Source organism: Coccomyxa subellipsoidea, assembly GCF_000258705.1.
Source record: "Coccomyxa subellipsoidea C-169, whole genome shotgun sequence".
Taxonomy (NCBI): Eukaryota; Viridiplantae; Chlorophyta; class Trebouxiophyceae; family Coccomyxaceae; genus Coccomyxa; species Coccomyxa subellipsoidea.
Genome location: NW_005178035.1, coordinates 1,270,946 through 1,289,222, shown reverse-complemented (window position 1 = coordinate 1,289,222; position 18,277 = coordinate 1,270,946). Strand labels below are relative to the sequence as shown.

The window sequence follows — 18,277 nt, the reverse complement described above, 5'->3', positions numbered from 1 at the left end:
AACGATCTAGAACAAGCCTACAAGCACGACTTTGTTGCACTCAGTGAGGCTCACAGCCATCGAGGAGTCAATCAATGAAAGAAATGAAAAGATTGTCTGTCCGGAGGCATGCGGCTGCGCCATTCAAATCTTAGGGGACTGCAAGTCAGCTGCCAGACGCTTCAACCACCCTTGAAAATAAGAAAATCAGCAAGGCTGTCCGTGGGCATGCACTGGGCACAAACCCAAAGCACGCAATAAAAGGCAGATCGAGATCTGATCGGGACCCAAACCTCTCAGGGGACAGCCTTCAGGGTACAGATCCAGTAGCTGCCGATCACAACGCATCATGGCTCCACCAAATTACCAAAATGAGCCACAGCATCATCGCAGGAACCCTAAACCACACTTTCTACTGGAAGAATCTACCGTGCAGCATTGTCTGGACTCTGTCACAGCACTACTTGGCAGAACCATCTGTATTCTAGAATCGGCATCAGCCCTTGTCATGTCTGTCACATCCTTGCAGACTCATCTTCTCTTGAGGCTTGGTAATTGTTTGCTCTTTACTGGCGAACCAACCAGCGTTTGGTCTCATCTCCATTTGTTGCGCAGTGGTTGCTCAGTGGTAGAAGGAGAAAGCGCCCTTCTTCTGAGGGGCTTCTTCAGCGGCGGTCATCGCAGGAGCACTGGGCTCCACTGCCCCGCCGCGGGGTGCGGCATCCTGCAAATGCATAGACTTACACATGTCAGCCCACTGCATCAAGTGCGACACAGAGCAGTGCATCCACTGCCATAAAATTAGCAATGCAAGAAGTGTGCTCACCCTGCCAGCCAGGTTGGCGCGGTTGGCTTCTTCCTCCTGAGTCAGACGGCTGCCGGCCCAGGCGCCGCCCTGAGCATTACCAGCGCCGGCGGCCGGAGCCTCCCTGGGGTACTCCTGGTCCCGGGCGTAGCCCTGCTCGCCGGCGGCGTAGCCTGGCTGCGCGCCGGCGGCCGGTGTCGGCTCTGCCGCGCGCTTCTTGCCAAAGCCGAACAGTCCGCGCTTGGGCTTGGGCTCCTGCGCGGCTGCGCCGGCTGCCAGCGGCCCTGTGCCGGGTCCCGCCGCCCTGTCTCTGCGCATGATGCAAAACAGCACATTAGGACCCAGAGACACAGAGAGAAGCCAAGGACAGAGAAAGTTGCAGGCAGCTCTACGTCTGAACCTGCAACTGTCTTGCCAGAATTGAAGCTATCAGAAGACGCTGCAACATTGCAATCGTGCAGACCATCAGCTCAAGCAAGGAACCCATGAAGGTAAATTCCTCTCCCGCAGGACCGAGGCCTTTCAAAACCTCATATTTAACTTTGACTTTGTATTCAAATTTGATGTGAGGGCAGATCTCACTGGTTGTGGTGGTGACGTGCTCCGGCTGCGCCTGCAGCTGCTCCGACGCCTCCGGCTGCTAGGGCCTCGCCATTGTGGCCGTTGTGGCCGTTGTTGTAGCGTGTGCCTGTGTCGACAGCACCACATCAGCACCACTTGTTTTTACCATGCTCTGAAACAGGCCATGCTCCTTGTCAGGGATGCAGCTGGGCTGACACCGTGCCACAGCCAGCTGATTTCGGGCATGGTCCTTCTATTCAGTTGGCGGAAAGCCTGTTGCGAAGAGATGCATATCATCCTTTTACCACTGCGGAGATATATCTAAGCTCTTCCAGGACACAATTATCCAAAGACACACGCAGAGCAATCAAGCAATCAAAGCAGTGCGGCTTCAGGGAGATAAGAAGCAGGGTCGCATCGCGAGTGCACGTTATGCAGCACCTTGACAACAAAATTCGAATGAAACTTACCCTTGTCAGGCACAGCGCCCATCTCCATGTCACGGTTGGGCTGGTTGAAGGGCTGAGCATTGTACTGCTGTCCTGGGGCGGCCGCACCGGTAGCGCCTGCAGCACCGGCCTTCTTGCGGCCAAACCAGCCGCGCTTCTCCTTGTGGGGGGCTGCAGGGTAGGCCCCTGCGGGGTGGGCCCCTGGGTAGGCTGCGCCAGCGGTTGGGGTGTGGGTTGGCAGCGCTTGCCTGGGTCGCTTCGGGCCCATGCCTGCGCAAAAACTCATACATCAAAATGTAGTCTCATTATGTCCGTCACTGGCGGGTGATATATGTGAGATGCCAGTTGACCAGCTAAGAAGGGGACAGCAAATAGCTGGCAGCAGGCATTGCAGCATGCACAGCACAATTGGAGGCATGCATCCTCTCACTTGAGATTCTTCTGTTCTTTCATACAATAGCACGACCATATATCCCAACACGGGGAGGCAGAGAGTCTGGTGCAAGTCAAAAGGTGTTGAGCAGGGGTGCTCACATGATGCAAAGATGCCGGCGAGGAACCACAGAACTGAGGCGATGATGGCAATGATCCACCCCCAGCTGGGCCACACAGTGAAGGGTGTGCCGACGGTGTTGCCGGTGTAGTCACGGACCTTGAAGATTGCAGAAGCGATGTACGCGATCAGGATCCCCCAGAGGACAGTCCTGCACACATAGCCAGCCGCAGCGTCTCAGCCACCAAGAGATATCGCAAATTAAATACTCCTCGCTGCAGCAATCTCCAGCAATGCTGTGCTGCACGCCTGGCTGTGGTGCGAGCATTTTCGTTTGTAGCCCCTCGAGAAAACGTCATCTTGACTATGGTGGTCGTTGGCCGTTTGACAGATGATCTCACTATGACCATGCGGCAGTATTTTTCTTAGAATCTGACGCTGCCAAAAGAACCCATGTAGTACTCTTCCTGCAAATCTGCTCTTGCATATCATTGCAGATCATGGAGGGCAGACAGAAGCAGGGGATGGGGGCACACACCCCATGGGAAAGGCAAGACCAGCAGTGTGGCGACCGCACTGGTTGGTGACGGACGCAAAGAACTCGGCAAACGACAGGACGACGGAGACAGCCAGGGCCGCAGCACAGATAATGCCGATCACCCACAGTCCGAAATTGATGTCCTGCGCAGAAACATGAACGTTCACATTCGCTCCATGTCTCACATGCATCCCCACAATGTGCCCTCCAGAGCCTTGTTTTGGACAAAGGACATGAAATAGGAAGAAGGCATGCGATCAGCAAGGGCTGTCCAAGAGACTCACCCGCAAGCTGGAGCTGTCAACATCCCTGGTGCGGAAGTGAAGCCAGCCGGTCTGGACATTGTAGGCACCAGGGTCAGACCTGTTGGTGGTGTAGTAGGTCCAGTAACGGCTGAAGCCCACCAATGCCGCGACAGAAAGTCCAAAGATGCTGAGGAACGTGATCGAGAGGAATGTAGAGCAGACCTGTTTCAGTGCAAAACATCCATCAGCTGGTCACGCCATGTACAGTTGTAAAGAGCGTTTTTCCAGCGCACATAGGACTCCAGCAGGTGTTTTCTGATGTAAGTTTTGTGCGAACTATGATCGCATCGAGATGCGTTCACCAACTGAGAAAGTCTGACTCACAGGCACAGCCAGCATCAAGACAGTTCCTTTCTTCTCTGCGGAGGCGAAGAGTATCGGCCACTGATCGCACAATTTGCAGGCCTACATTCGTTCATCTGTGACATGGAAAAGGCAAGAGACCGCCAGAAAGCCATGGTGATGACATCCTGACGGCTTGTCTTTTAATCACTACTAGCTCCCACATCGGTCGGTAGCCAAGCGTGCAGTGCGAGCTCGTACCACGCGGCTAATGCCAGGGCAGCATCCCTGTCTTCTAGGAGCGGGTTCCACGTACGGCTCTGCCTTTCCTCTCCTTCCGAAAATTCCCATTCCGGCAGTCCTTCAAATCCGATGCGATGCTCGTGAAGGCACTGCGCTGAGGTGCTGCGGCGCAACGGTCTCTGTATCTCTCTGAGATTGCGTTGCAGTCCTCAAGATGGAACCGTCCGTTGCAGCTTTCGCGAGGGCACTCAGAGAGACGCTGTAGTGCGATCGAAAATGACAGCTGCAATGAAGCTTCGTTTTCAAGCCCTATATAGATATAGATATATCTGCCACGTTTCATCACCCATGAGATCCCTCTAATCTCTAGGGCTTCGGTTTGGAGATCGCGAACACCAGAATTCGGAGAAGAAAGTGCAAGAAAGCACGAGAGCGACTGAATAAAGTTTGTCTGAGCGTATTGTGGTGTACTGTACTCGCACACACGAGGATCGGTGCTTGAGTTTCTGGATCCGTGACTGTGGGGCTCCAGGTGCGGCAGCTGGCAACCTTCTCTCGGCTTCTCGGCCCGGCTTTCCTGCCGTGCCGGCAAACTAGTTGGCAAACTATGTCTGTTTTGAGTTTTTCGCATCGGCTTCAATATCGCACGTCCTGCGACCCGGAAAAACCCCAGCCAGCGTGCTTGGCCTCCGGATGATTGCTCAGCAAACATCCTTAGTGGCAACAAGGGCATTAAATTTGACGATCGGTTGTGGAAAGGTGTCCAAAGTCGCACATAGCATAATATCCGTGTGCATGCAGCAGATCATCCTCCTCGATTGGAGCTGCTCGGGAGAAACCACAAACGCGTTTTCCTATGGGGTGGGCAGCTCTAGCTCAATCCAACGGGTTCTGATTGTATTTCAGTGTCTACTTGTCTATGTATGTCTTTATAAACAAGCACCACGCACCTGACACATGGTTTTCCAGCTTCCCATTTATTGTGCTGCCAGAATCATCTGACTCACCGTATCTGGTTCTGTTGCCCTTTCGTTTTCTTTTGGCAACCTCTGTACCTTCAATCCAGCACATGCATTATTTTCGTTTTTACCACAGCAATTTCTTTGAGTTTCGTGTCCTGAAGTTTCATTGATTCATCATGCTGCAGGGCAAAGTCCACCAAGCAGCAACCGGTCGAAACCCGTGAGGTCAGCGCAGGATGCTGTGCCTGCTTCGGCAAAGTGGTGAGTGCGGACCTGCTGCACGCATCTGTTTGCACAGTGAATGTCATTTTCACCCAAGACAGCTTGAGAAACTCACCCAGGAGTTCTTGCATCATGCCTTGCGCGTGAAGTGTGCATCCTTTTTCTGCGCTGCCTGGCAGTATGGTTGTTCTGCAACCAACATTTCGCCAAAATCAGGATGTCTTCCCTGCGCCAAAAGTGTGCCACTCAGTTCCGTCAGGCGGATGCTGGAAGATGACAGAAGCTGCCTCCACGCTCTTAGCCGAGAATTACTAATGTTGTCTTCCTGCCTTGTTGCAGTTGTGCTCCATCATTCTGGCCATTGTGCTGCTATTGGTTGCCGCTCTGAGCGCAGTTTCCGTGGCAGTCTGCCGATACCAGTTCTGGACCTACCTCCAAGACGCCAGCGTGTCTCCGGCCTATGTTCTCAGGTGAACCTTCTGCCCGCTTGTTATGCTACCTTCATGTTCAGCATTCCAGCAACCCCTCTATGGGGCCAGTGACGAATGCAGAGAAAGCAAAAGCAAACGATGGATTCACCGTAGGGCCAGTGACGAATGCAGAGAAAGCAAAAGCAAACGATGGATTCACCGTAAGCCCAGTAGCAGCACCATAAGTCAGATGAAGGAGAGGAGAGGGAAACCCCCCGGAGAGGCTGCAGGTGGTTTAGGAGGGTGGCAGAGGATGAGTGTTCAGAATTATTCCGTGATGGTGAATTTATATCAAACAGGTAGCGCAAGGGACAATATTTGGGTCAAAGTGCATGTCGTTCCGGATCATGGGCTCTCTCTGCTCGATGTGCATGCTGTGCTGGTGGCTTGACACAGCAAGCTGCTGTGGCGGCAGGTCGGGCTGGTATGAATTCACGCGCACGGCAAGCAACTTCAACATCACATCTGCGGGCGACCAGCTGCAGAATGTGACCAACGCTGTCGACCAGGCTGTGAATGCCTTCCAGTCCACCAAGTCCAGCCTCGTCGCCGGCGGCAACCCCAGCCTCAAGGCATGTCCCGTTCACTCCGCACGCCAAGCTTGGCGCCAAGAACCCTTCAGTGATGCAAGAGATTGTATCCACTTGTACGCTGGAATCGCTTGTGTTCAGTGAAGTCAAGGAGTGGTTGGGGCAGTGGATGCAGAAGAGGCAGTGGAGGTTTCCGTTTGCAGCTCTTCATCCTTACTCCCGGCGCTCGCTCTGCGTTGATAATTGCATTCCTGTTTCTCTAGGTATCACACCTGTAGACTCTCTGTGCATTTTGCTGCTTGCAAACCTTGCAGCCCATGAAAGTCATTGTGGTAAAGAGTATTGGCGCGTGACTGATCAACACTCTGCGCAGGACATCTCCAATGACCTTTGGATCATCGGCGTGATTGCGGCGGCTGCCCTGGTGCTCTCGGCGGTCATGGCCATCATCTACTTCTGCTTCTCCCTCTGCGGCGGCGCCGGCTCCCACATTTGCTGCGCAGCCGTCCCCGTCGGGTGCGCCCCTGCAGACCAGCACCTCCAAACCTATCACCATTAGTCATCCGGCTTCCCGCCACACATTTTGAACACCGCCCAACCCTGCACAAGCGCCCGGCCCCTATGCCTATGCCGGGCTCCGCTGCTGGGACATCCTCCCCGCGCAGCTTAATTCCTGCCATGGTCTTGTGATAGCCTCTGGTAGAACAAGCAGAAAGGTTGTGTAAAGCTACATGCGGGCTGTCAAGCGGAGCGTTCTGTTGAAAGTGCTACGCACATTGAGTGAAATCAAGTGGTGTCTGCGCAGGATCATCGTGATCGGCATGCAGCTGGCGTACTACGGCGCGGCGGTGATCAAGGTCCGCGATTACACCTTCAACACGACCGGGGGCAAGACGTACACGCCCATTCCCGACTGGGGCTGGATCCTCGGAGCCGTGGCCGGCGTACTATGGCTCATCATTGCCGGCATCTCTGCTTGTGCGCTCCGCCACCTGCTCTCAGATCTCAACAACACTCCAATGTTGTCCAGCACCGGGTGATGCCAACCTGTTACGAGAACACCTGCAGTTGTCATGCCAAGAGGGAACAATGTTGCTTGTGGCAACTGTTCTGCTTTCGAATTCACCAGGAAGATCGCCACTTTCGTCATTGGGTCGTCAGGGTCGCCCCAGACAATCCGATGACTGACGGCGCAATTCCCTTGGTGCAACATGGCAGCAGCAGGCGGAGAAAATTGATCTCTTCTGAGCACATGCTTGCAAGGAATTTGCTTATAGTGTCTGCATGTCACGCAGGTGTGCCATCCATGCGCCGCAGGGAGACAGTTGCTGCGCAGCCCATGGGCACAATCAGCGGCCAGGGACCCCCCGGCCCTGGCGCCCCGGCCCGTTATGGCGCCATCGACCCAGAGCGGGGCGCCACCGCCCGCCCCCGCGGCCGCGCTTACTAAGCGCCACCCGACACCAGCTACTGCGCCAGCTTCCGCCAAATTCTATGCGCCCAGTATGGACTGCTGAGCACAAGATGCTGTGAGCGGCTTCTTGGACGAAGCGCGGCCCGCCAGTGCACTTGAAGAATAAAAAGTGATGTTCGTTTGTACTGGCATCCGTTGAGGGCTGGATCAAGATTTGTCGGGCTCTGCAAGAAGTGGTCTGCATGTACATGTCCCTGGTCAGGCTTTGTGGCGGCATGTCAGATTGCGTGGGACGGTGCTGCAGTCTTGGATTGTGGCTCCCTCTTGCTGGTAACTTTGACCGGAAGTACATCCAACCTACGAAAGTGACGTAAAAGCATACACATCCTGCCCATTTGCCTGAAGGTACTGTTCAAGTACATCTCGTTCTTATTCTCTGTACTGGTGGTAGCATTGTCCCCTCATGTACACCTCTGCAATCCCCTTTTCAGTAGTGATACTGGCATAATGGTGTGAGAGTGCAGTTGCAACAGATTTAGGTGGTTTGACTTTGTATGCCTTGAATTCCAACGCATGCTGCGCAGCTATTGGTGTTTCGTGTGGTTTCCTTGTGAAAATTTGTTTGTTGCTTGATTTGTTTGGTGCTTTGCCTATAATGCTCAACATTGTGAACGCATTGTTTACTAAGCTCACCTTTCAGATCAGCTTTGTCTTTCCAGTGCAAATGCTGGGGAGCACGGCACAGTGTATGCACGTAAGATTCGCGAAACATGTGGTGCAGGCTTGGAGCAGCTGCTTCAGGTGATCACAACACTTGACGCACAGCCTCATGTTTGCACAACATGAGTCAACAACATTTGACTCCAACTACTTTGAAATTGCCTCCTTCATAATTCCACTGATGTCTGTCCTCTCACGTCCCAATGTTATGTCGCATCGCATCACGAATGATTGCCAATGTGGCACTTTCTATGCACATGTGTTGAGGTACTCAGTACCTCTCAACTAGCCGTCCATTGTTGGCACTGGCCGCGCTGGATTCACTTCTCTCCTCTCTCAGTACAAATACACGTGTAAGCCAGGTTCCCTTTCTGCACACAAGGGATCTTCGGTAGCATCCCATTTCGCTTTTCGCCGATGCATGCTCGATTTTTATTGCAATGTCTTAGCATCTGCCTAACTAGTGAGCCTGCCTTGTGACGATTCGCGTCCCTCTCTCCACAAAAGCCATAAGAATGCTGCCACCTCAAGATCCTCTCGAGCCCCTCATGGTAGACACAGCACCGAATAGCCATGATTACTGCTCAATGAACAGGACAAAGCCCCCTCACATCACCATGCCTCCATCGATGTTGAAGGTCTGACCAGTGATATAGGCGGCGGCTGGGTCTGTGGCCAGGAACTTCACAAGCCCTGCCACCTCCTCTGGCTGCCCATAGCGCTCTGACACAAGCAGACACACACCCTCAGAAACTGCATTCTCTTATGCTTGTTGCACTTGCCGCCTGGTTTTGCACAAGTCCTGACGATGTCATGACCAAAGACAGGCTTTTAGCAGACTCTATCCTGGTGTGCCCAGCAAAAATGCACTCTCACTGTATGAGGTTGATCCGGGCACAAGGGGAGGGAATGAGAAGGGGGGGAAGTGACTCACTCAGGGGGATCTGTCCGAGGATGGCCTCCTCATATTTGGGGTCGATGGCGGCAGTCATGTCCGAGGCAATGAAGCCGGGGGCCACTGCGTTGCAGGTGATGTTGCGGGCTGCAAACTCGCGCGCCACTGTCTTTGTCAGCCCGATCACTCCGGCCTGGACCGTGGCACACCATATCATTGGAGTGCATCCAGGCAAAAGCTTTCGTAAGTTCTACCATGCACTTTCAATGTCTGAAGATTGCTCCCTGTGGAATGGCATTTGGCTTCATGCAGTTCTGCTCTGGACTTCAGGCATCTCACAAGTTTCCTGGGGCCATCTTGGCAGTTGACAGGCAGTCCTGAGCCTATCCTGAAGTTCTGCTTTGTAGCATTGCAGTGCATCTGTAAGGGCTGCGGCTGGCACCTTAGCAGCGCTGTAGTTGGCCTGGCCAGCATTGCCGGTGACGCCAACAACTGAGGAGATGTTGATGATGCGCCCCTTCTTCTTCTTGCCCATCACCTTTGTGGCTGCCTGCTCAGTGTTGGCACACAGTACAGCTAGTCTCATGCAAAAGTACCAATCAGTCTACCCCTCTTGTACTCATGTGGTCAATATACTTCGACAATTCAACACGTGCACATGCAAAGCATCAGTAAATGAGCACCCTTCGCACACCATCAAGCGCGATTGTGCAATCTATCAGGTGCTCTCAACAGCATGGGTCATGTTGTGCAAATCGCTGCATGACGCATGATCCTCCTGCTTTTCTCAGTTTGGTACATCAATAAGGTGGGGCAGATGAAATGGGCGCGCCTGGATGGCCAGGAAGACTCCAGTGAGATTGGTGTCGATGACGTCCTGCCACTGCTGCAGCTTCATGCGCATAATGAGGCCGTCGCGAGTGATGCCAGCGTTGTTGACCAGCACATCCACTGTCCCCCACTTCGCCACCGCCTCCTTGAACAGCCTGCACCATCCCCAAGCACGTAATTACCCTGTGAAGGCTGGCCCCCTTCACTTGCAAACACGCAAATCTAGACAGCTCGCTCTTGTGATTGCTGGCTCGGATCAGACACACTCACTTGCAAGTCAAATTGCTCTCCCTTGTCAATGCTGGCTCTTCTACAGGGTGCATGCTTCTGCTCAAGGAAGTTCCAGTTGTCGCCACCTGGGAGGGTGTTTGTTTTGGGCTTCGTAGTAGAGGTCTGAAGGGGGGAATTGTCATCCAGATCCCTATACAAGACAGGTCTGGCAGGATTCTCACCTGTCAATGTCCTCAGCCTTGGCCAGATCTGCTCCCACAACAATGGCATCACCCCCCGAGGCCTTGATCTGCTCAGCCACCTCTTCTGCTGCTCCCGCTGAGCTGGCATAATTCACCACGACCTGTCACCCCCATCACACCCCCCTTTTTATCGTTAACCTGGCTCTGCACCCCTTAATCAAGTCTGCAGGTACGCCCTGGTCTGCTCTGCATTGGGGATTAGATGTGGGGAGTCTTCAGCACGTGTGTGGCAACATGCATGCATGAAGAGGTCTTGGGGTTCACCTTGGCACCGGCGGCTCCAAGTGCCAAGGCGATGGCCTTGCCAATGCCCCTGGAAGACCCAGTAACGACGCAGACGGGGGTGTCAACTGCGTTGACACAACACTTATATATTGAGAACCACATTACTGGAACAGTGTGCCACTGCATCTTGCCTTTGCAGGGAGCACCAGCCTGGGATCAGCGTCTGTAGATCAGAACTGGCCAAATGGGTTCATTCACCTGCCACTTGCGATTCCACCTTCTCTGGTGCAACAGCTGTGGCCGAAGCTGAGATGCTGGTACTGAACTTCCGGGTCTTGCTGGCATTCGACATGCATTTTGGCCGCATAGCTCCGCATAGACGAGCATCTATACCTCTTCTCCCTGGAATGATCCACAAAAATGCTGATAAAATGCTTTACAAAGAAGCATGGAGAGCGATCCGGAGTCCTCGAGTAGATTGAAACATTTCGGATCAGTTGAGGATCAATATTTGATATTTTTTGCATTTCAGATCCCCCAACACCCATCCGGCGAAGATCGCACCGATGCAAGAGGGCTTGATGAGGCGTGCCGAGAAGCATGCTACCTCGTGAGCAGCAGCCCTGGCCATGGCTTGGCCGGCCATTCGAATTTTTATACTGATCGCTACTTACAGTATGTATAGCAGCAAATATGAAGTATGCAAGATTCAACAATCATCTATACATTTTGTGGCTAGCTGGATGCATCAGCACTGCGGCAGGAACGCCAGAGGAGACCGCCAACGCGAAGTTTGAACTTTTCCTGCGCAGCTGATGTGCTCTTCCAGGGTCTGAAATCTAGACATATACAGCAGATCTGGAAACCGATCTGACAGACGTTATGTGGATTGCACCATGGTCAGTTGATGCAACAGCCAGCATTGATATCGGCCTCTTGACACCTCTGTAGTACAGCAACTGCTTCAGCACAGCAGAAGTGTGTGTGACAGGTGCGGCTGCCCGCATTCACATGAAGTGGGAATCAAATCACAATCAAATTACAATGTCTTCTAAGGCATTTTGTGCCATCTCGATCCATTCCAACAAGCAACAGTATTAGTGATTTAGGAGATGACAGTTGTTCCAGTCCGTAATGTTGGTATACTTCACCATACCTTTATATTTGATATTTGTGCACATCACTTGTGATTGAGACATTCTGTGTTCGTGACGTAGGCCAGAGTTTGACCCACGACTGGTGTTGAGCACGAGAGATGGGTGGAAGGTCTAGCAAGCAGACGCTGACCGCCTATGATGCTGATGAAGAGGAGGCTCCTGGGAGAGGGTGCTGCGGCTGTTTTGCCAAGGGGGTGAGAAACATGCCACAATCCACCTGCTTCCAATTCATCTTGTCGGACTCTGGTCAAAATGGAAGCAGCAGCACCTTTGAGCTTCTGCTTGAACCTGGAGTTCACTCCTCTGGCACGCAGGTTCTGTCAACATTCATCGCCATATGCCTCCTGGCAGTCACTGGCCTCTCAGTGGCGGCCCTGATCAAGGGCAAAGATGACTTCTGGACCATTTATGACAGCAATGGTGCCACACCAGAGTACCGCATCCAGTGAGCTACTTCCCTATGCATCTGCCAAATTGTCCTGCATTCCTTTTTATGTCTTTTTGCTCGCGTCTTGCATCGCTAAAACCATGACACATCTCACACAGCAAAATGTGACCAGGTTCGCTTCTGTGCAGGACCGGCTGGCTCTCATATCACATTGGCGGTGACAATGCAGCAGTGCAGACTTTGAAGGTGAGCAGCGTGGCAATCTTTCTCTCGAGACGAGCTGCTTGCAAAGAAATATAACATAGAGGCATGCACCTGCCCAAGGGTCTCCAATTTTTGGTGAAATTTAGTAAATGTTGCCATGTGCAGGATCTGTCCTTCCCTGTGTGGGTTCTGGGGATTGCATCTGCTGGCGCTCTGGGGGTCACAGCCATTCTGGCGATCCTGTACTTGTGCATCACCATCTTTGGCAGCGCGGGCCGCCACATCCGCATTGTGGCCATTCCTGTCGGGTAAGCACGCAAACACTCAAGAGCTTGGCCTTCCAATTAAACACATTTGTCATAAAACACCTGACAACTTTGAACAGCTGATTGGGACCTTCCGGCAGCCTCACAGTGTTGCAAACGCTCTTAGCTAATGCTATCTAGGACACTTGCACAATGGCACAAGGAAGACATCGTATTCAGATATAGAGATGTAGGTTTCATGCTCTGGCTCTGGCCCCGGCGTGCGGCGTGCGGCGGCGTGCGGGCGATCTAAGTTCTGAGCACCGGGCTCACGGTTGGTTGGGTCTTGCTTGAATCTGGCGAGTTGGATCTGGCGAGTCCAGCATAATTCTGGAAGCCTTCACCTGCAGGTTGTCTGCAGATGCACTTTGGCTCTGGCATAGCTTGTACCAAGAACGATGGGACTTTTCATGCAGGCTGCTGTTGGGTGGCGTGCTGGCAGCCTTCTACATCATGGCGGCGCTGGCAGTGCGCCAGCTGTCATATGACACCATCAAGGACGGTGTGCTTATCCGGCCCCACTACGGCTGGTGCTTCGGCATGGGCTCTGCGCTGCTCTGGCTCATCACCGGCTTCTTCTCCTGCTGTGAGCCCCCTGCCCCTCACACCCTCCCATGTCTGACACCAGACCAAGATTATTTACTTGGCCGGGGCGATCTGCAGACAGCCCAGCTATCTAATCTGCTTCCAGAACAGTCAGCTGCCTTCCTGATGTCCAGGTGGTGGTTTTTGATGCAGCAACATCTTGTCCTTCAAGTCCCGCAGCCACACAGAATGTCTCAAGACACAGTCCTGATGCGGCGTTTCGTGCAGCATCCAGAGCAGTCTTGCCAGCAACATTGATTATCTGCAGGATGACTAATGTTGCTATCCATGCCATGCATGCAGGCATTCCACCGCGCAGAAGCAAGGAGTATGTGAAGCAGCCCAGCCCGCGCAACAGCCAGACAGGGAACCCCATCTACCGCGTGCGCACATTCTCCAACGCTGGCAGTGCTGACGTGGAGAATGAGGAGCCGCTCACCGGCAAGCAGCCCGGCGTGCTCAACGTGGAAGCCCCCAGCGCGGTGAGAAATCCATACCACCCTCTGCACAAGGCACACCTGCAGATGCAGCACAAGCATGCTCCTCAACTGAGGCTTATTTGTATGGGAGTTCTGATGTATCCTCTAGCAGCTACATGTATGTTCTGTCTATTGCATGCTGCTTGTGGACAACAAGGTGGCGGGGATATCTCAGTCGATGATAGGAATGCAACAGTGCAGTCAGTGCAACAGTCAGTGCGATCCTGCGATCACGACTGCAGAGCTCAAGAGTGGTCTATCAAGTGACGGCGCCTATGAGAAGTGCCAGGCAGTCTGGCCTGACATGGGTATGGGCGTCTCTGTTCGCAGGAGGTGTACCCCGAGGCGCAGCCCAGCAGCTCAAAGTCCTGGTTCGGCAAGCTGAGCAAGGGCAAGTCGCCGCTGGCCAAGCAGGACGCGCGTGAGGACTACCGTGACCGCTCTGCGGAGATCGCCAAACGCTATGGCGAGAAGAACGTGTAGCCAGTCCACATTTTGGGTGTATGGGATTGACCGCTCTCGCAGAGGGGCAAAATGCGACATCTGTGGGCACTTATAAACAGATGGCGGAGTCTCATGGTAGGAGCATAAGCATGGGAGGAGCATGGGCTTACTTTGTGAGGGGACTGCCACTCCTGCCGAGTCAGAGATGTGGTGCGGGGAGAAGGGGGCCGTGTGGGTGTACACCCGGCATCAGGTGGATTCTGCAACCTTCCAGAGAGGTTGTGTCTTTTCTGGTGGCCCTTGGGAAAGGGATGGGGGCTGGATTCAGCTGTTGCAGCGGTGGCCTGATGATGGTTGTTGTGCTATGTTCTTGCAGCAAAGTTGGCTTGATGAGGAGTTCTGCTACCGATGGCATCAGTCTGTGCAGTTATTAGTTTCACGTGGAGGTTGGCTTTGCAATTTTTGAGATTTGCTTGGTTTTAGTCAACAGAACATGAACATATTGGACTTCTTTATCCACCAAAAGGTGAACTTACGATAATGTGCTGCTAGCATGGCCATGTCTCTCTTAATAGCATGATTAGAATTAGTATGAGATGCCTCAGGGTATCTGTGAAAGGATATGCTGCTTTGAAGCAAATGTGGGCTTTGCACATCGTTTTCTAGTACTTTTATGAGTTGAAGCAATTTATTTCTGCAATTGACTGGTTCGTAATGTTTCATGAGGTCACAGGGAACCCAATATACAGAATATACAATGCAACTCTAGAGCGGGGTGTTCTGAAAGATTTCGCAAAATGACGTGACAGAAATCTGGACAATGGTCCTCTCATCTCTCAGTCTGTTGCCTGACCATGGCTATGCTTTCAACGGTTTGAAGTCTCAGAAGGCCCACCTGCAACGATATATGCCTAGACACATCTGTGCCTCTGTGTGACTACATCTACATCCTACAATAATGAATCTTGCCCATACCAGCACCAATCATGCTAGCTGTGCTTGAATCAACACCCACACAGAATGCCGCACTGCTGGCAGCCGCCAAGCAAAAGGACAGGCTCCATGCTGTCTAAGTGGCATAGTTGAGGCTGCCAGTGCGCTCACGCACAGCCGTCTGAATCTCGAAACGGATCTTGTTCAGCAGCGGTACAAGGGGCAGGATAGCAGAGGGCTCCTCTATCTGCACGCCCAGCTCGTCTATGCCAATGAGCACATAGGCCACAAAGAAGCAGGCTGGCACCAGCGAGGGCCCCATGACTGGCCACAGCGCGAATGGCAGCGTCAGCAGCCACAGCATCAGCGAACGCGATGTGTGCCGCGTGTAGCTCACCTGCAAAAGCAGCGTAATGACAGTGATCATCATGTAATTTTGGAGCTCCAATGCATTCCCTTGATCAAGACATGATCAAGTCATGACACCCCTCCGCTGATTTCTGAGCTGTGTTTTTGTACAGACCTGGCTGATTCACACATTGCTGACAGGACCCCTTCTGAAGGACAGGGGTCATCTATGAGCTCAGGCATGATGACCTCCTCCTCATGTGAGCAAACAGCAGGTGGCAGTGTCTGAAAGAAGCTTTACCGGAATTGGGGTCTGGAATAGTCTGTCTGCGCCGGAGGCTGCGTTCACCAGCTCTGCGTGGCAAAGGATAATCCCATCAGGCCTCTTTTTTGACAAAGTCTGCATATGTGCACAACCGATGTCGGCAAAATGTAACACAAGGCATGGCATGCGGCACAACAGGGAAGGGCGGTAGACCTGTGATGATGTCTTCGCAGCGCTGTGCCACCCAGAAGGGGATTGGTGCAGGCCACTGCACAGCCTTGATGACATTGCGGCTGAGAGCACGCGCGACAACGCCCGGTCCATTTCTAGCCCGCAGTACATAGGCTGCTGCCTCGGGACCGAGCACCTGTTGGCATCAACAAAGGGCACTTTCAACCATCCAACAACAAATCAACCTTGGCAGCAAGGATGAACACAATTGACCCTCGCACTGCCTTGTATATGTCTTGCATCTCTCTTCTCTTGACATCACTGTTTACGAGGTACGCATGATGACAGCATATCATGAGCACTTTCCAGTCACACAGATCAAGGCATTGGCAGCTGTTGCGCACACATCCAGATACTGAACATATGTCCTACAGTTCCAGAGTCACGTCTGTGTCTTACCTTGCGCACTTTGGACTGAACATCGTAGCGACATCTTGTGAGGTCCTTTGGATCTGACCTCGTCCTCCCAGGCCGCAGCTGGCCCTTCAACACTATGGCAAACGCCTGCACACACCCCATCTTTTCTCGGCGTCTGTGTCCAGTGTGCAGGCGAGCGACCTGTGCCAATGATCCTTGGCTGGAAAGCTGAGGTGGGTTACCTGGATGAAGGCTAGAGCCTCAGGCTGCAGCTCCTCAGGGAAGTAAACTGTTGTGAGCCGCACCCACTCCCTTGCATTCCGCACCACTGCTCCCCACATCTGCCACCACGCACACAAACCTCAGAATGTCAATGTCCCCTAAAATCTGCTTTGCAGCGAAGCACTGCTAGTACAGTCTGTGGCCAGTATTGCGCATATACCACCTTGGGCATCATCATCATTTCACATGAAGGATGTCCTACCCTGCGGCCCTCCACAAGTCTCCCATAGCTGGCATTTGTCCGGAAGACCAGCAAAAGGCTGAGTGCTGAGCCAAGCAGCGTGTGCGGCGCCAGAGCAAATGCGAGAGCTGCGCAGCACAATATAAGAATTCAGGACTGCTTGCATGCATGGATTCTACTGTCCTGCAACCGGATGGCACTCGACAGATTTAACAGAGGCTCTGTCACACAGCACAGTGTGAGATTCAGGGAAAGAGACATGCAGACATCAAGCAGTGCGAGCGCCAGGGATATAGGAGGAAGGTGCTGCCTCGTGAGTGGATAGATTAGCGAGGGGTTTAATTCCAGGATGGAGGGAGGTTGCTTACTTGGGAGGGCAAAGGAGTTGTAGAAGGCTACTAGGGCAGAGAAGGCGGTGATCATCAGGCAGGGAGCCAGGATCCTCCGATACACTGTGCTCTCGCTGACGTTGATAAGGTTGCGAAAGTAGCGCTCTGCGCTCTGGTGATACTCCCAGTCGTCCGCCGAGAAGAAGGAGGAAATTGAATGGCTGGCAGATGTTAGAACCTGTCCAAAACAGCAGTAAATGAAGTCAGCAATCTGGGGTGCATGTGTTTTATGATGAGTCCAGTAGCATTGAATGGCAGTAGCTCCTGATGGAAATTATATGAAATGGAACTAAAGCAGTGTATAACACTTACTTTGTTGGTGCTGGGGTCAGTGTCTGTGTCCTCTAGCTCCATAAGAGGTACAAGGGATCCATGTGGTGTCTCGACGTATTCCCAGTCATTGGCTCCTGCAAATCGTGAAGATCAGCGCTCGGCATTGACATCCAATTTGCTGGCTGGTGGGTAGTTATTGCTAGACTCACTTGATTGTGGATCCCGGGGGGCTTCTGGTGGGTTGGGCACTGGCTGGCTTCCATTGGTCAGTATCTGCTGGGCACTGGCCAGGCAATCCTGTTGGAGCCTTCTTGATCGCGACTTGCGGGTTGGTTGCCAGAATGACTGCTGGGAATGATCGGCTCTGCAACCTGCCAATGCAGCACAAATGTAGCTGGGAAGACCAGAGTGGGGACAGTACTCCTTGCTCAAGATGCGTGATTCAACAAAGGATCTCTTCATACCTCTCAAATGGCGTCTGCTGCTTTCCCGCATGCTGAAAACATAATCACCCTGAAGCTGAGAGGGATGCATGCTGGTGGACGCTGTTACTCCAGACAAAGCTCTGTGCTCCCACCAGCAGGTGAAAGGCATTCTAGACAATAAGCCTTCGATGGTACAACAACATGCAATCAGGTGTAAGAACGTCTGCACGAACTGCAACTAGGAAAGTGGAATATGCTTCGAAGGTAACTAATATCAACAGAAAGACACAAATTCCAGATAAGTTGTGGCAGAGAGAGTCGTGATAGATGTTGGTGCTCGTCTGGACTCTATGATGGCCCAGAAATTCAGATTGGGCACTAGCTGTCCTTGCTCGGGTTGCACCTGCCTGATGTCACCGATATCGATGACATCACTCATTTAGAGCACAGCATGCTCTTTCTCCCATCGAACTCTGGCCTGGACTTCTTGGCCAGGCACATGCTCGTATTTATCTGCGCAGATTGCCGAGGCAAATTATGTGTGGAAGGGCAGCTGTAAGGGAGATGAGAGCCCATTGTGAAGGACCATGAGAACCTTGAAATGTATTTCTAGGCTAGATTGCAGGCGTCACCT

General features: G+C 52.8%; 6 protein-coding genes across 6 annotated transcripts; 3 read left to right on the top strand and 3 right to left on the bottom strand.

Moving 5' to 3' along the window:
* Positions 1 to 601: 601 nt before the first annotated feature.
* On the bottom strand, positions 602 to 3,763 carry COCSUDRAFT_63560 (hypothetical protein; the record flags this gene model as incomplete). The annotated part of the gene is made up of 8 exons (XM_005647689.1): positions 602 to 703; positions 806 to 1,094; positions 1,367 to 1,472; positions 1,816 to 2,064; positions 2,329 to 2,498; positions 2,865 to 2,968; positions 3,110 to 3,292; positions 3,674 to 3,763. The coding sequence occupies 8 exons, from the start codon at positions 3,761 to 3,763 to the stop codon at positions 602 to 604; spliced, it is 1,293 nt and encodes a 430-aa protein (XP_005647746.1).
* A 748-nt stretch (positions 3,764 to 4,511) lies between these two features.
* On the top strand, positions 4,512 to 7,289 carry COCSUDRAFT_63559 (hypothetical protein; the record flags this gene model as incomplete). Its single annotated transcript, XM_005647688.1, has 7 exons — positions 4,512 to 4,516; positions 4,803 to 4,842; positions 5,179 to 5,309; positions 5,725 to 5,890; positions 6,213 to 6,355; positions 6,645 to 6,817; positions 7,135 to 7,289. The coding sequence occupies 7 exons, from the start codon at positions 4,512 to 4,514 to the stop codon at positions 7,287 to 7,289; spliced, it is 813 nt and encodes a 270-aa protein (XP_005647745.1).
* A 755-nt stretch (positions 7,290 to 8,044) lies between these two features.
* Positions 8,045 to 11,109, bottom strand: COCSUDRAFT_33281 (3-oxoacyl-reductase). The gene is made up of 8 exons (XM_005647687.1): positions 10,962 to 11,109; positions 10,656 to 10,799; positions 10,437 to 10,522; positions 10,152 to 10,273; positions 9,701 to 9,854; positions 9,311 to 9,418; positions 8,908 to 9,061; positions 8,045 to 8,696 (listed from the first exon to the last, which is right to left on the bottom strand). The coding sequence occupies exons 2-8, from the start codon at positions 10,747 to 10,749 to the stop codon at positions 8,581 to 8,583; spliced, it is 834 nt and encodes a 277-aa protein (XP_005647744.1). The 5' UTR covers positions 10,750 to 10,799; positions 10,962 to 11,109; the 3' UTR covers positions 8,045 to 8,580.
* Positions 11,110 to 11,263: 154 nt separating this feature from the next.
* Positions 11,264 to 13,998, top strand: COCSUDRAFT_47541 (hypothetical protein; the record flags this gene model as incomplete). The annotated part of the gene is made up of 8 exons (XM_005647686.1): positions 11,264 to 11,388; positions 11,615 to 11,748; positions 11,869 to 11,999; positions 12,131 to 12,188; positions 12,312 to 12,454; positions 12,868 to 13,037; positions 13,340 to 13,518; positions 13,846 to 13,998. The coding sequence occupies exons 2-8, from the start codon at positions 11,653 to 11,655 to the stop codon at positions 13,996 to 13,998; spliced, it is 930 nt and encodes a 309-aa protein (XP_005647743.1). The 5' UTR covers positions 11,264 to 11,388; positions 11,615 to 11,652.
* A 90-nt stretch (positions 13,999 to 14,088) lies between these two features.
* Positions 14,089 to 14,753, top strand: COCSUDRAFT_33280 (hypothetical protein). The gene has a single exon (XM_005647685.1). The coding sequence runs from the start codon at positions 14,109 to 14,111 to the stop codon at positions 14,391 to 14,393; it is 285 nt and encodes a 94-aa protein (XP_005647742.1). The 5' UTR covers positions 14,089 to 14,108; the 3' UTR covers positions 14,394 to 14,753.
* A 275-nt stretch (positions 14,754 to 15,028) lies between these two features.
* On the bottom strand, positions 15,029 to 17,299 carry COCSUDRAFT_63556 (UPF0187-domain-containing protein; the record flags this gene model as incomplete). Its single annotated transcript, XM_005647684.1, has 8 exons — positions 15,029 to 15,289; positions 15,542 to 15,594; positions 15,719 to 15,872; positions 16,136 to 16,240; positions 16,336 to 16,434; positions 16,578 to 16,684; positions 16,925 to 17,123; positions 17,258 to 17,299. The coding sequence occupies 8 exons, from the start codon at positions 17,297 to 17,299 to the stop codon at positions 15,029 to 15,031; spliced, it is 1,020 nt and encodes a 339-aa protein (XP_005647741.1).
* Positions 17,300 to 18,277: the final 978 nt, after the last annotated feature.

Excerpts from the sequence above, each read along its gene's own strand:
- COCSUDRAFT_33281 (XM_005647687.1), bottom strand. The coding sequence starts at position 10,749 with ATGTCGAATGCCAGCAAGACCCGGAAGTTCAGTACCAGCATCTCAGCT. Across the intron at positions 10,274-10,436 it reads TTGGAGCCGCCGGTGCCAAG|GTCGTGGTGAATTATGCCAG; the intron begins GTGAACCCCAAG and ends TGGGGGTGACAG. Across the intron at positions 9,855-10,151 it reads AAGGCTGAGGACATTGACAG|GCTGTTCAAGGAGGCGGTGG; the intron begins GTGAGAATCCTG and ends GGGATGGTGCAG.
- COCSUDRAFT_33280 (XM_005647685.1), top strand. The coding sequence starts at position 14,109 with ATGGGAGGAGCATGGGCTTACTTTGTGAGGGGACTGCCACTCCTGCCG.